Source organism: Vidua macroura, chromosome 6, assembly GCF_024509145.1.
Source record: "Vidua macroura isolate BioBank_ID:100142 chromosome 6, ASM2450914v1, whole genome shotgun sequence".
Lineage (NCBI taxonomy): Eukaryota > Metazoa > Chordata > Aves > Passeriformes > Viduidae > Vidua > Vidua macroura.
This window is the reverse complement of record NC_071576.1, coordinates 20,353,033-20,367,311: the sequence shown is the minus strand read 5'-3', so window position 1 is coordinate 20,367,311 and position 14,279 is coordinate 20,353,033. Positions and strand designations below refer to the sequence as shown.

General features: G+C 33.2%; 1 protein-coding gene across 7 annotated transcripts in view; it reads right to left on the bottom strand.

The window, feature by feature from the left end:
• The window catches only part of CEP128 (centrosomal protein 128), a 215,761-nt gene that overhangs the window by 160,510 nt on the left and 40,972 nt on the right, over window positions 1-14,279 (bottom strand). For 3 of the 7 annotated variants that reach the window (XM_053979575.1, XM_053979574.1, XM_053979576.1), the window contains exons 16-19: window positions 12,491-12,655; window positions 9,425-9,601; window positions 7,785-7,844; window positions 5,917-6,109 (exon numbers count right to left, since the gene is read on the bottom strand). In XM_053979575.1, the coding sequence (XP_053835550.1) occupies window positions 5,917-6,109; window positions 7,785-7,844; window positions 9,425-9,601; window positions 12,491-12,655 (595 nt within the window). Of the gene's footprint in view, window positions 1-2,641; window positions 2,706-3,223; window positions 3,396-5,916; window positions 6,110-7,784; window positions 7,845-9,407; window positions 9,602-12,490; window positions 12,656-14,279 lie in introns of those variants that run through there. The other 4 variants (XR_008437461.1, XM_053979579.1, XM_053979578.1 and 1 more) reach the window with 4 other exon arrangements.

The window sequence follows — 14,279 nt, the reverse complement described above, 5'->3', positions numbered from 1 at the left end:
TTGAATCTATGACATAGCAAGATGCAAGAATTTAAATACTTCTTTAATTAAAAAAAACTTTACTATACTAAATCTTAGATAGCATTTTTTAAATTTCTGTTCAAATTTCCAACATGATTCATCTGTATTTTAGACTAAGATGGCTTTGACCAAAGGAATAGGCACAACAGGAGAGGAACATAGAGCCCTTGGATCAGTTTTATTTCCTATAAGACAGCATATTATTAAATAAACTGACATCTTTCAGATATTGAAGACTTTCTTCAGGATGTCATTGTTACCTAAAGAAGAATAAATGACAGCATGTTTCTGTTACATACTGCTCAGAAAAATATTGAATTCAAGACAAGTGTGGAAGTGCCTGTGTTGCTTGGGGTAGGGTTTTTTTGGTTGGGTTTTTTAAATTTAATAGCTGTAAAATGGTGATATCAGTTTGGTATAGAAACATAGTATACAACCTGAAAGCATGACAGCACCTTTCATATTAATTCAAGGAGTCCTGATAAAGTTGTACAGTTGATTACAAGATTCTCTTTATTATACAGTGTTAAATCAGTGCTAAGCTGTAATTGTGCTTATAAAGAGTCCAATTTCATTTCAACAGCTGTAAAAAAAAAAAACAAAAAACCCACTAGTTCATAGAACACCAGCTATTTTAAAATAAAGAAAGAAATCATAATTCACAAAAGAAAGAAAAAATGAAATAATTCATTTTAATTATTTAATATACACTGAATCCCCATCCCCCAGGTTTCTTTTGTTAATTCTGATTTAGTTTCTGATATGTGCAGGTAAACCAAGAAATAAATCTAATGAATATAATCTCTTACTTTTAATGAGCAGTACAAACTCACTAATTTAAATGACTCATGCTTTCCACACCAAAAAACTGTACATAAGTTTCAGATAATCATCTAAAGTATGTGATTCAGAAAGAAAAAAGAAATCAAAGGAAGTCTTAAAAACATCTTAGCTACAGTTTGATCCCATCTCTTACCTTCTCTTTTTTACAATGGCAGCCATATTTTTATGAGTGCATAAAAAGATAATGTCAAATGAAAATGGTTCCAGAAAAATACTAAATAATTACAGCAATGCATGTCCAGTCAGATATTTCCAGTTTTTCAATTTAAAAAATTCCACAGGGCAGGATTCCTAAATGATTTGGGTTTATTTCCATTCTTCTAAGACTCTGAACGCAGGTTCATTTTGGCAAAGTTTAAAATAACTTAGAAGTCCTCCCTCCTCCTTCCCCCATCACACTAAAAAAACCAAGCATTATTTAAAGGGCAAGAACACTATTAAGAAGAAATAAATTATTTTAATAGTAATGATATTTCAATCTTATGCATTTTGAAGCTCACTATGAAAACCAAGTACTATGAAGAGTTTCTCTGAAATCCTTCAGGTTCCTTCCAGTATGTATGCTTAAAAGAGTGTTCTCTCTAGTTGATGCTCCCATTCACTGTTGAATAAAAGATGACCTGAAAATACCTTGTGATGTTCCTTGTTGCCATAGAATGGACTCTTGTTCATACAAGGGCAATATCATGCAATATATAGAAAAAGAAATTTAATAAAAAAGAAAGAATCAAAGCTGAAAGGGCAGAATCAGGCTTAAAGTTGTCTTCAAAACAGCACATGTACTTTACTATTAAATGAAACATAATAGGTCATAATAGAAAGATTTTAAACTGTTTTGATTTTCACTAGTTCCCAATCTCATATTTTTCCTCAGTTTAATAGCAGAGATTGCTCAGTGTCAGTGTATTTACACTCAATGTACTACACTGTTTCTTATTTAAATTTTTACTCTTTCTGCTTTAGTGTTCCTGACTCAAACAAAAATTGGACTTCCTGACTTTAAGATAGAAAAAACCAGAAATTTAATTTGACAGATTAGGTTTCGTCAGAGCAAAGTTTTACCTATATTTTCAATCTACTTTAATATACCAGGCTCTTTTGAGTTTACATTATCCACAGCAGTTGAATAACAGATAATCTGACTGGACTTAACAGAAAAAAATGAAATTAAAATAAACTGATGTCTTGCTTCAGGAATCACTTACCAAAATCTTTGTAAATTTTACTTGTTTGAAGTGATGAAACTAGAGGTAACTGTATGATTCATAGAGTTGACACCATCACTAAAACCAGCTAAAATATAAGTCTTTGAAACTTTGACTTTTTTATCCTCTAATCTAAGACAATGCACAATGATAAATGCATGAGTGATAAACTTAATGCATAAGGAAAAACACCACACACTTGCTCAGTACAGTTTTGTGCTTGTGACAAAAGCACCTAACATTAGTCTGTCACAGCTCAGGACTACAGCTGTTACCTTCCTAAGCTTTACTTAGCAGTATAGGCATATATGTTATCCCTATATAACAGATTCTACATATGCAATAATTCAAATGTGATTGTAAAGCATTATTTCAGTAGACACTGAGAACTGGTAAGGAGTACGTCCTCCATCACCTGGGACTTCGTGTAAAACAGTATTTGCAGAATATTTTGAGATAAATTAAATCAGTCTTGAAAATGCAAGCAATGCACCTCCTCTTCTTACATCACTACAGCCATACTAACATTGTTTCATTTAAAAGAAAACAGATATCGTCTTACCAAATATGTTGGGTCTTATTTTGCTAAACATTTATTTGTTTTCTGTGTCTTCTCTGAAGTAGCAATATATTATCCTGAAACAACAGAACTGTGCAGACTTCATGCCCACCACTATATAACGTATTACGTCTAACTTATATACATGTCAGTATATTCCAAGATTTTCTTGGAAAGGCAATTAAAGTAAATCTGAGTTTATAAAACCATTGGGTCCACTCAGGATCAAATAAAGACTTTCACTGATTTGAATGATGAGTTTTTCAGACTACACAGTCTGGCTAGATCATACAGAAATACAATAAGTGAAAGAAATTTGTGCTAGGTCTTGGGAACAATTGCTGACAATGGCATTAAAAAAAATAATAAAAATAAAATTCTTGTTACCTAAACTAATTTTTAAATTGTTCTTAAGAACACCATGGCATGCTCAGTGATTCCAGAACGCAAATTAAATTCTTAGTTAAGAAACTGGAACATATGCATTTTATTTCCTCAGACCTTTGTCTATTTTGTTAACATATTGAATGCCTAGTGCAATACATTTGATTGTAAGACCAAAATCAGTCCAAGATGAAATATGGAATCCAAGCTGTTACTGAAATATCCCATTGTGTAGCATGCTAGATAAATACCTTGCTAAGTGGTGAACTGCATCCAAAGTACCAAACTGCAAACTTGATATCAGAAATCACATCTTCTTCAGTTCTTCTGTATTTATGAACATTGCTAGACTTCTGAATTTCTAAACTCTCCATCATTATACTCTTATGAAGAATGGAAAACAAACATAGCTGATCTTGAAGCAGCACCAGGTAACTATGAAACTTCTGCTACTCTGTAAACAATCCTGAAACTCTGTGCTTCACAACTGTACTTTGCTTCATTCTCTATTCTCTCATGATGAATCTCTATGTTAGCTTACTTGTATTTGTCAGGATTATACCAGAGGGACAGCCAGTTTATGGCATCACAGGAACCACTGTGATAATGTTAACACTTCTACAGAGATTCATAACAAGGTTTCAAAAGCCTACAATATCCTAGGTATTTACAAATGCATTGGTAAAGGGAAAAGACAAAAAAAATACATAGAAGTTTTAGTAGAATCTATTTAAGCTTAAACATGTTCATCAACAAAGCAATTTAAATACTTATGCCACCTACTTTTGATATGTCCAGTATAAATCTCTATTTTTATTCTTTCTCCTCAAAAAACCCCATGAGTAAACTACATTATCAGATCCACAGAAAGTAAATTAACAAATTAATTTCTTGAGAAAACAATTTCTCTGTCTCATTTTCATAAGTTTTGATTTATGTGAACTTAAATTAACAGAGTATTTTCAAACAATATCAGGTACTCAGACAAGTGGTTTGTGTCAGTGGGGACAGCCAACCACACACATGCATATTCATGGTTCTACACAGAATCTGATAAAATGTTCCACCTAAAATCTGCATCATTGCAGCATAAAATATTTTCAGCCATTTGATCAAATTTGACTAAATACCTATTTTATTTCACAATATCTTAAAGGTTACTTTAGCATTAAAAAAAAAAAAGTGAAGGGCTTTTTTATCAATTAAATACCTTCTGCCTTCATTTGCTTTATTCCTGCACCTGGGATTTGCCCATAATTCCCTTACTGGGTGCCTTAGTATTGTGTAAATACTTCCATTTTTTATGTTTAAGTAAGAAAAGCCAACCAGCATTCTGAATCCTTAATTTAAATTTTTTATCATTTTGATGGATTGCTTTCTCCTATTGGCTTAACATCTTTTTTATGCTTTTAGCTGTGTTTTCTTTTTTCCCTCTGGGAAAGTAGCTTTTCTAATTTTCATGTTCAAGTCCATTAACCATTAAACTATTTACATGTTTACATTCTTGTATTACTTGTACCATAATGAAGACTGGGCTTTTCATTCAACATGTAAGAGTATTTATTCAAGATATAAAAATGGTCAGACTTTGTCTTGCACAGTTTTTTTTTAATAAAAACCCCTTTTTAAACATTTAAATATATCCCTTGGTGAATGACTACTTAAAACTCAGATTAACAGATATACATTTTATTATTTCTGTACCTTCTACAACTTCTACAAAATAACTGATTTGGTATACTGAAGGTCATAATTTTCAAATTAAAAAGAAAAATCTAAATTGACATGACTGTAAAGCAAACCAATTAAATTCATGTGGAGATTGTACATCTATTATTCTTGCATACATTGTCACATGCACTGTCATTACATCCACATGTCAAAAAAAGATAGAAATAAAGTCAAAAAAAACCCCAAGTGACATACAGTATCACTGCTCACCACCAAACAATGCCCAGCCCCTTCTCCATCCGTGATTGGCTCCTCCCAAAAAACTCTCCTGTGTTTGTGCACTGGGAATAATATTCTAATACATGGAATATCCCTTTGCCAGTTCCCCTGGCCTGGCCATGCTCCCTTGCAGCTATTTGTGCACCATCTCACTATTAGAGCATGGAAAACTGAAAAGTCCTTGACTTAGGGTGTAACAACTAAATCATGAGTGTGTTTTCAACATTACTATCCATATTAAATCCTAAACACAGCATGTTTCAGCTACTATGAAGAGAATTAACTTTGTTCTTGCCAAAACCAAGTAGTTTTGCTTTTTGCTGCAATTGACAAAACATTTTCAATAAGTCAACTACTAGAAGCTGTAAATACACTTACTAAAAGTTTACTCTTATCTGAATCAACATCAATCAGCACAAAGTGACAACGAACAAAATAATGAAAGAGAATACTTATTCTGCCCAGTTATATCAGTATGGAGTCCTAAATAAAGGCTGGAACAAGATTTCTGAAGAAACTCTAAAGGTGACACCTGTCTTCCAAAACAGAGGGAACAGAATACAATGAAAGATCGTACCATGACGCTGTGAGCTGTGCAATAGCAGTCTAAATCAGACTGCCTCAGACTCTTGTATAATCCCTTTTTGCCCAGGTCGTGCAATGTCCCAGATGGTACAGCTGGGAAATAATTTCTATATCCACTGTGCATGATGTAAACTCATGTGTTACTCAGCCATTGTGTTGGTATGAAACGTGGCTGAAATGTGGCATTTGCCTTTTTTGTCAGCAAGGGAAAACAAAAAAACCACAAACAAAACATTATTCTTGGTTAGCACTAGCCCATTGCAGTCTGAAATAACTAGCTGATAAAATGAATGTGCCATAGAAATTATAATTAATAGAATTTTAAATTCTTTATCCCTTTTATTAACAAAAATGGTATCAGTAACATACCTCTTTTTTCTCTGTGAACTTCTTCCAGAAGTTTTTCTTGGCTTTTTATCTGTTTAAAGAGAGACTGATGTTCAGTCTCCTTTATCTGTGTTAAGTGCTTGAGCTGTTCTCGGCTCTGCAGCAAGTAGCATCGCAACTTTTTTTCCTTACTTTCTCTTTCCTTTACCTCCTCACACAGCCACTGAAGCTTAGTCTACATTTAAAACAAAAGGTACAATAAAAAGTAAAGAATTCTAATAAAAATAACAGGACATAAATGTTCATTGACCAAATTATATTTGGAGTCACAGATTACTCATTTGTAGCTATCTGAAAAATAATAATAGAGGGTATTCAAATATATTAAGAGAACATAAGTTGATTTTCAAGAGACCAAAAAGATATATTTTGCTTGATAATTATATGTGAAAAGTGACTTTCTTTAATATTATTTTATTTATTTTAAATCAGAAGCATATATTTGCTAGGGTAGATATAGAAATTCACATTGAATTAGTGCACACATAGACACCAAGAGCTAGGCCTTCCTTTCAGAGGACCTTTTTCTCTCTATTTTATGTTGGCAGAATTTAAAAATATTTCCCCTTTCTAAAAAAGTGACATCAATCCTTTCTAGTCGGCAAAAGTCAGTATTTAAGGTTCACTCAGAGGAGAAAAAGATCTCATCGATAAGGTTGTGATCAATTTAGTAAATCTAGAAGATTAAAAATAGAATATGATATGGAAACTTTCATACAGTCTATTTAAAAACAAAAGAAAATAAAAGTGGCATTTTAAGCAGTCATTCATTCTAAACTTCCCTCTAGCAGCTAAATTAGGTTTGCAAAGTATTATTAGGTGCTCTTTGAAAATTCTTTTTAATAATATGCCAGTGTCACTTTTTCAAATGAAGAAAATACTTCCTCCATAACATTTCTCCTTTGATTCCAATCTTATCTCTGTTATCTATAGTGGAAGACTTTCTTGGTCTACAAGTCTTACACAGACCACACACCATGAATAACCTTCTCTTATATGCAAATATTTGCAATTTTTTTTCCTTAAGTCAATTCTCCTGTGGCTTTGACCCTTCTACATGAAGCAAAACCACCAGTTGTCTTCCCCAGTTTGCGATCTATTTTGATCATGAGTAATTTATTTCTTTTAAAAGATACTGGGTAAGAAGTGTGCTCTGTGTGTGAGCTGAGGGAACTGGAGGAAAGCTGCAAAACGAAAGGCAAGATTTATGAGTTACAGTCATCACCTTGAAGATGCTCTCAAGCAAGTGTGCCCCCACATTATAGGATTTGAAAGCTTCAATGAGGAAAGAAGAAAATAATTCATTTTCCAATAATCCAATCTAATATATTTTAGACTGAATAAATATCAGCCTTATTTAAAATAATATATAGCCTTGTGATAATGCTGTAAGAGAAACTCAACCTGCTGACAGCATTCTTATGCTTTACTTGTCTGAAAAAACTTGAACCAGATCTAAAGGCTATCACTGCTCTTACTTCAATGCCTTTTTTTTGTGAAAATAATATTGCTATTTATTTTGCTATAGTGATGGTTATTTCTTGTTGATAGAAGTATTTTGAAAATTATTGTATCAGTTGAAATAACAGTCTGGAAATATCAGAATAATTGCCAAAGGAATGCTTTTGTATTTTTCCTTTTACCCTTGAAGTGCCATTTTAAATGGACATTCAACTAAATCAGATCCATCTATTCACAGACTCACCATCTCATTCAACTGTTAGTGCTGAAAAGGACCTTAAGGATCATCTAGTTCCAACCCCCTGACATGTGTAGTGACACCTCCCACTACACCATCAAATGCTGATTATTAGCTTACTCAGTAAAACTTCAGGAGGTTTGCCTATTACCTTTGTTTCTGCTAACCAGCGATGAGGATCGTTCAGTACTGTTGGTGTAAGGGATATTGCCTATGAAAAAACAGGTGACAAAGAAACAGACATAAAATGGGCATTAGGCATAGAAGGAAGAAAGTCTTTTCTGCTTACTGGAAATTCATCAGAGAAATACACTTCTTATCAAGGAAGATTAAGCCTAGTGCTTGACTTCTCTCAATACAAATATTTATCCATCAAATTCCTCCTGCTTACCCAAGTTGCAGCAGCAACTTCTTGAAGTAAAGTGTGAAACTTTTTAGAAACCTTAACAATACCTGAAGTACTGGGCAGAAGAACAACATTATAAAGGAAGATTCTTACCTTTAAAAAAAAAAAATCATACCAGGACCACAAAACTAACTTTTTTTCCACATTAACTGTCTAGTCAAAAATTCGCATTCAGAACTGGTTTAAGTTGGCCAGTGATAAAAAACCAAGGAGAATTGTATAAACAGGGATCTTCAAAACCTTATCCAGAAACCACAACATCTTCACAAGGTGAGGAACAAGTCCAAGAAGGCATGGCTCAATGATCAAAAATCTGGCAACTACAGCAGATTATAAAAGTTAATAAAAAAAAAAGACCTATCTGTAAGAATACAGAGAAGAAAGCTTGTTTGTCAAATGCATTTTCTTAGAATTCTCATCTAGTTTTGTGCTGCAACACCCCAACTCCATGTGCAAGTGGAGAAATGGTGTCAGTCATGAAAAAAAATCTATTTCCAAAGCAGCCCAGCCCACTCAAATGACCAGGAGCTACAAAGTATTCTCTGTTTAAACAGCAAGACAAAAAAAAAAAAAAAAAAAAAAAAAGGTAATCTGAGTGTACTCTGGGTTGTAGCTAAGGCTAAAAAGCCACTAGGTCAAGCACTTGTAAGTGTGGCGACAAGCTGCGTCAAACAGTCCGTTCTCTTTATTCTCAGAAATGTACAATGTTGATTTAAGAGGATCAGTCACGTAGAATCATATGGAGGGGGAAAAGTGGTTTCTGTACCTGGCAAGCAAATGAGAATGCTCAGAAGAAAAGCTACAGGGAGACAGGGGTTGCAGGAGAAGTAGTAAAATAGCAAAAAAAAGTTAGAGCAAGCTAACTGGTTTCCTGAAAATTTGAGTCTGAGTTTTCTGTCTGCAAGAACCTGCTCCTCAAAAGAGGAAGTCATAAACCCTTTTCACTTTCAGTATTCATTCTCTACGTAAAAAACAAGTGATCACCCAAGTGATTTTTTAACAAAAAAAAAATTCTGTTTTCTCCCAGTTTTAAAAGCATTTTAGGTCCTTCTTAAGGATTTCCCAATTCTAGGAACATCGCCTAAGAAAACCTATCTCAAAATTTTGGCTAATAAAAGGTCCTTGGTCCTTTCACACAAGCAAAAGGAGAACTGTTCCTCAAAAACAGAAAAAAAAAAAAAGAAAGCAGAACCAATTAATGCACGGACAGTCCTTCACAGTATCCCATTCTAATACATAGCAATGTCCCTCTGTACCAGCTAAAGAGCCATAATTCTATTAGAATGATTGTCTATGCAACAGTGAAAACAATGCATACAAGTTCCACTACAAACTTTCATCAAGAAAAGAACAAAACCTGCAGCATACTTAAAACTTAGAATTACTTTGAATTTCTCCATGGAGTCTCGAGAAAAAATTTCACAAGCAGCATCAATTTCACTTCCTATCATGGAGAGGATGGATTGCTGTTCCATTTCTAATTGACGCAGCTGATCTTTAAACTGCAGTCTGGCCTCACTCATCTTTCTCAAATTATCTTCTTCATTGCTGATCTGCTTTTCCTGGAATGAAAAAGGTAAAACAAACAAATACATTAATAATTTATGTCATCAGCCATGTATCATTCAATCTTATAATCAGACCATACTCAGTCATGCTAAGTTCAACTCCTTGCCATGGAAAAATAATACCTTCTAATAGCACTTGTAAGTTCCTCCCTTGGTTCTCCTTATAATCCAGCAAACCAGTTATGAAGAAACTGCTACCAAATCCAAATCCAACAATCATAAAGCCTATTTTCAAAGTCAAAAATAGGTGTTCTATTACAAATCTCCTCATGAGTAGAAAAAGAGCCGAGTGTAAATACTCCCATTATTATCTTTTGCCCTGAATCTGTTCTAGGCATCTAATCTCTATCATCAGAAAAGAGATCCCAGAAGGAAAATTTTATTGGAAGTCAGTGTGCCCTCAAAGGAAAACTACACGAAGAATATCTCACAGGAGAGTGAGTGACACTGAAGAAAGTATTTTATGTTATCAGTTAATATCAGAAAGTTGATTTAATACGTTACATATGTTTTTAAAATTCAGATTGCCTTCTTTTGTATCTATGATAGAGCCACCATAAAACCAAACTACATAAAACTGCTGCTAGGTTACACAAAATACTGAATTATGCATCATAAATAATATAGAAAAACCTATCCTGTGAGAATAAATGCAATTGAAACACACCTGTCTGGCGCTGAGATCAGGAGGATGTAATGCAGCAAAGGGCAAACACTTTAACAGGCAAATTCCAATGTGCGCGAGTTGCACCAAGAACGGTGAGAACAGCAAGGATTTCAAAAATTTATTAATTGTGGACCTCCACAATGAAAAGGTACAATTGTTTGAAGTCTATTTGCTGGAAATCTTCATACACTGCTCTTATGAGACACCAGTGTGGAGCTAGGTGATGTCTAACACCCAAGTTCCATGAATGGGATATATATGGAATCATAGAATAATTTATGTTGGAAAAGAACTCAGTTATCATAGAGTCCAACTAAAAACCCCATACTGCCAAGTCCACCACTAAACCATATCCCTGAACACCACATGTGCATGTCTTTTGAACACCTCCAGGGGTGGTGACTCAACCACTTCCCTAACAGCCTGTTCCAATGCATGAATAAATTTTTCCTAATATCCAATCTAAATCACCCCAGACACAGCTTAAGGCTATTTGATCTTATTCTATCACTTCCTAATTGGGAGACAAGACCAACATCCACCTTGCTACCTCCTTTCTGGAGGCTGTATACATATATAAATATAGGTGTTTATTTCTACTAGCAAAACGGGTGTTTTTAATGTAGGTGGCCTACAAATGTGAAACACCAATACTTGATAAGCAGTCTGATTTTTTCACTTAATATATACAAAAATACTTGGGACAGTAGTTATTTCACACTTAAGAAATCATAAGATTTTTTAATATGGACAGGTTCGAGTATTTCTGTACTATAAAGATGGGAGTTGAAATATGGGAGTTGAAATAACAGTTTTGACCTAGACTAGTATTCTGAAAGCAATAAGATTGCACTGTATATATTTCCAGTATCTGTATTGTTATCTCACTATTCACTGATTGCAGTCTATCACATATCAAAGTTCATTCCCACAGACCATGACTAAAACAGAACACATAACTTTATTTTTTTATTTCTTATTTGCTTGATTTTCTGAATATGCCAACATTCCCTATCATTCTACATCCAGAGCCTACAGGATAAAAGAAGTCATTAATGACTCAGAAGTGCAAAGAAGGAAAAAGAAAGAAACCAACCATTTTACCATTATGCTCTGCTCCTTCACCGTTCATGAAAAAAAAATCTAAGCTAGCTGTAATACCTATGCCTCTTTGAATTAGTATTTGCATTAAGGACAGAATATTAAAAGTGTAAAAAGCATGGAAAAAAAAAAAGAAAGTACTCTGTAACACAGTAAGGTTTTTGCTGTGTTGCCACAATTGTATGCTAGTATGAGATTTATCAAGAGGTAGTATTATTTCCCCCACCCTAACATCCCTTTTGACAACCCACAAAACCAAAATAGCAAATATTCTCTTAAGTTAACCATTAATGCAAGCTAATAGAAGTCTCCATCTACCGTTACCTTCAAAAGTTGAGATCACAGGGTTGCATGCTTAAAATCTTCTCTGATCTTTTTCAATTTAGACATAAAAGATGATTTTGATGTAAAAAGAATGTCTTCCCAATATTAGGTAAGGTTGGAGCTAATGCACAACAGACTACAGAAGCCCATGTACACCCCTATAAACACATTTTCTTAATAATAGATATTACACAACTAAAATGCCAACATAGAAAAAACACATTTTTGAATTTTCATTTCAAATATTTTTTACTAGTCTGACAAGTTGAGCTTTTAAACCACTTCCTGATAGTTTAGCAAGCTAAAGAAATGCCAGATTTAACATTTTTCTAACTCTATACTATAAAAGAAAACTTCAAAAAACCAAAAATCCTCCACCTCGACATTAGTTAGAATTTCTTTTACTATGCTTACTTTGCATATCTACATCAAATTATCTCTAAATTATTCATAGCTCCACTGCATCTTGAAAAAAAATATGAAGAAAACTAGAAGTGGCTGATTAAACATTTGTTAGTTACCTATATTAGAGATCAGGCAAGCAACAGGATTTGTATTTATAGTCCTAAATATTAGCAAATCTTTGGAGAGATATAGTTCATAATCCAGCCAAAGCATTTTTGTCTTCTTTCATTCATAAAGAAACCATGTACTATGGCATGACTGGGTGTATTCTTTAATACATACATGCTGGGGTTTTTTAGGTTTACCATCTATTTCTATAATCCATCATTTATTTTAGGTAGTTATCAGCAGAGAAACAAATCATAGTTAAAATCAGTTAATTTTACCTTTTTCTCCAGTTCTTGTTTTACAAACTCACATTTCCGTTTTAGTTTTATATTTTCTTCCTCATTTTGGATTAATTCTTCTGTCAATTTATCACTCTCAACTTTTATTTTTTCCAGTTGTCGACACTGAGCCTTGGTTATGTTTTTCTCTTCTAAAAGTTCCATCTAATGGTAAAGGGAAAAAAGATTACGAAGTCACTGTATGGGTTATTTTAAAACCACCTAAACTCTAAAGTTTTATATCAGTGGAACGCTATTGCCAAATGATAAACATAAAAAATGAAGTTCTACTAAGTGCAATTACTTATGTGAACATGGAAAAATGCATCACAGAACCACACAGTGTTTTAAAGCAGAAAAATAGAAGTCTCAGATTCTTCATTTCAGCTCTGCTACACTCATCAGCTTACATCATCCTGAGAAGCCTAGTATTTATGCAGCTTTTCCATTACTAAAATAATTTGGAATCAGAAAGTCTAAAACTCATTTAATTTCAGGAACCAATGCTAAATTTATATCTGCAAGGAAACAACAGCAAAGATTTAGTATTTTTAAGTTCTAGATTTGTGTGGGTTTACTGCTATTTGTACAATTAATGCTACTGATGAAACTTTGCAGAGAAAAATGAAGAAAAAACGTAAGGATCTAGAAAGCCCCAAAACAATGAGTATATAATGTATATTTGTTTCCAGTGAAAAAAAAAAAATTGCTGGAAATTATTATGAAAATGAAGGAGTTGAGAAATGCTCTACAATATTTAGAAAACTTAAAAAAATGCAAGAAGCAAATTAACACACACATTCCTCAAAACCAGTTTCTTATTAGATGAAGTGTGGGATGCAGTTAAACACAAAAATAAACTTGTGAAGTAAATTTCTTTCTAAGGAAAAGCAAAAATTCTATTTCCCAATTACACTATAAATATAACTTCTATGAGGAAGAAGGGTAAGGAGAGAAGTTTTATTAATTAATTTAGACACTAGATCTAGACACTAATTTAGACACTAAACAGATTACAAAAACTCTTCCAAAGGACAATTTCAGAAAAATCTTTGGCATCTACAGTCTACAAAGACAAGCCTGCAATGACCAGAACATTTTCTGTGAGTATGCTTATAGAAATCAACTTTTCAGTTCCTACTAAAGGTAATTGCATTATAATATCTATGCAGATGGAGTCAATCCAAGAAAAAAATCCCTCACCTATATTACCCTTGATATACCAAAGAGGAAGTTAATACTTATTAATTTCCAGTATGGATAAGGTAGATATGACTATAATTTAATTGATCTTTATTGAACCCAATTTCAACACTTAATAATCTTCAGGAAAAAATGGATAGCGCAATTGGAAAATGTAGAGAAAACAATTTTAAAAGAAATATACACATAAACACAATTTACTATGTATAAATACATATCTCTATATAAGCCTAGATTAAAGATTAATACTTCAAAGACTTCCATATTGTCAGGCAGCAGGAAATTTTGTATGTCATGATTCTAAGAAAGCAAGCATGTTTTTAAAGAAAATGAGGGTATGTATTAAAATTAGGTGACAGATCCAGAGTTTCTGAGCACAAAGCCAAATGGGGATCCCTAAGCAAACCACTTGAATTCCTATGCCTAGTGTATCAATCCTTTTAAATACCAAATAAGACATCACAGAGGCATTGGTTGGGAATCATTTAGGATGCTCTAGCAAAAACCAAATTAAAAGTTTAAGCATCAGAATCTCAGTAATGAAACAGTAAGATCCTTCTTAACACTGGTATCTCAAAAGACTCTG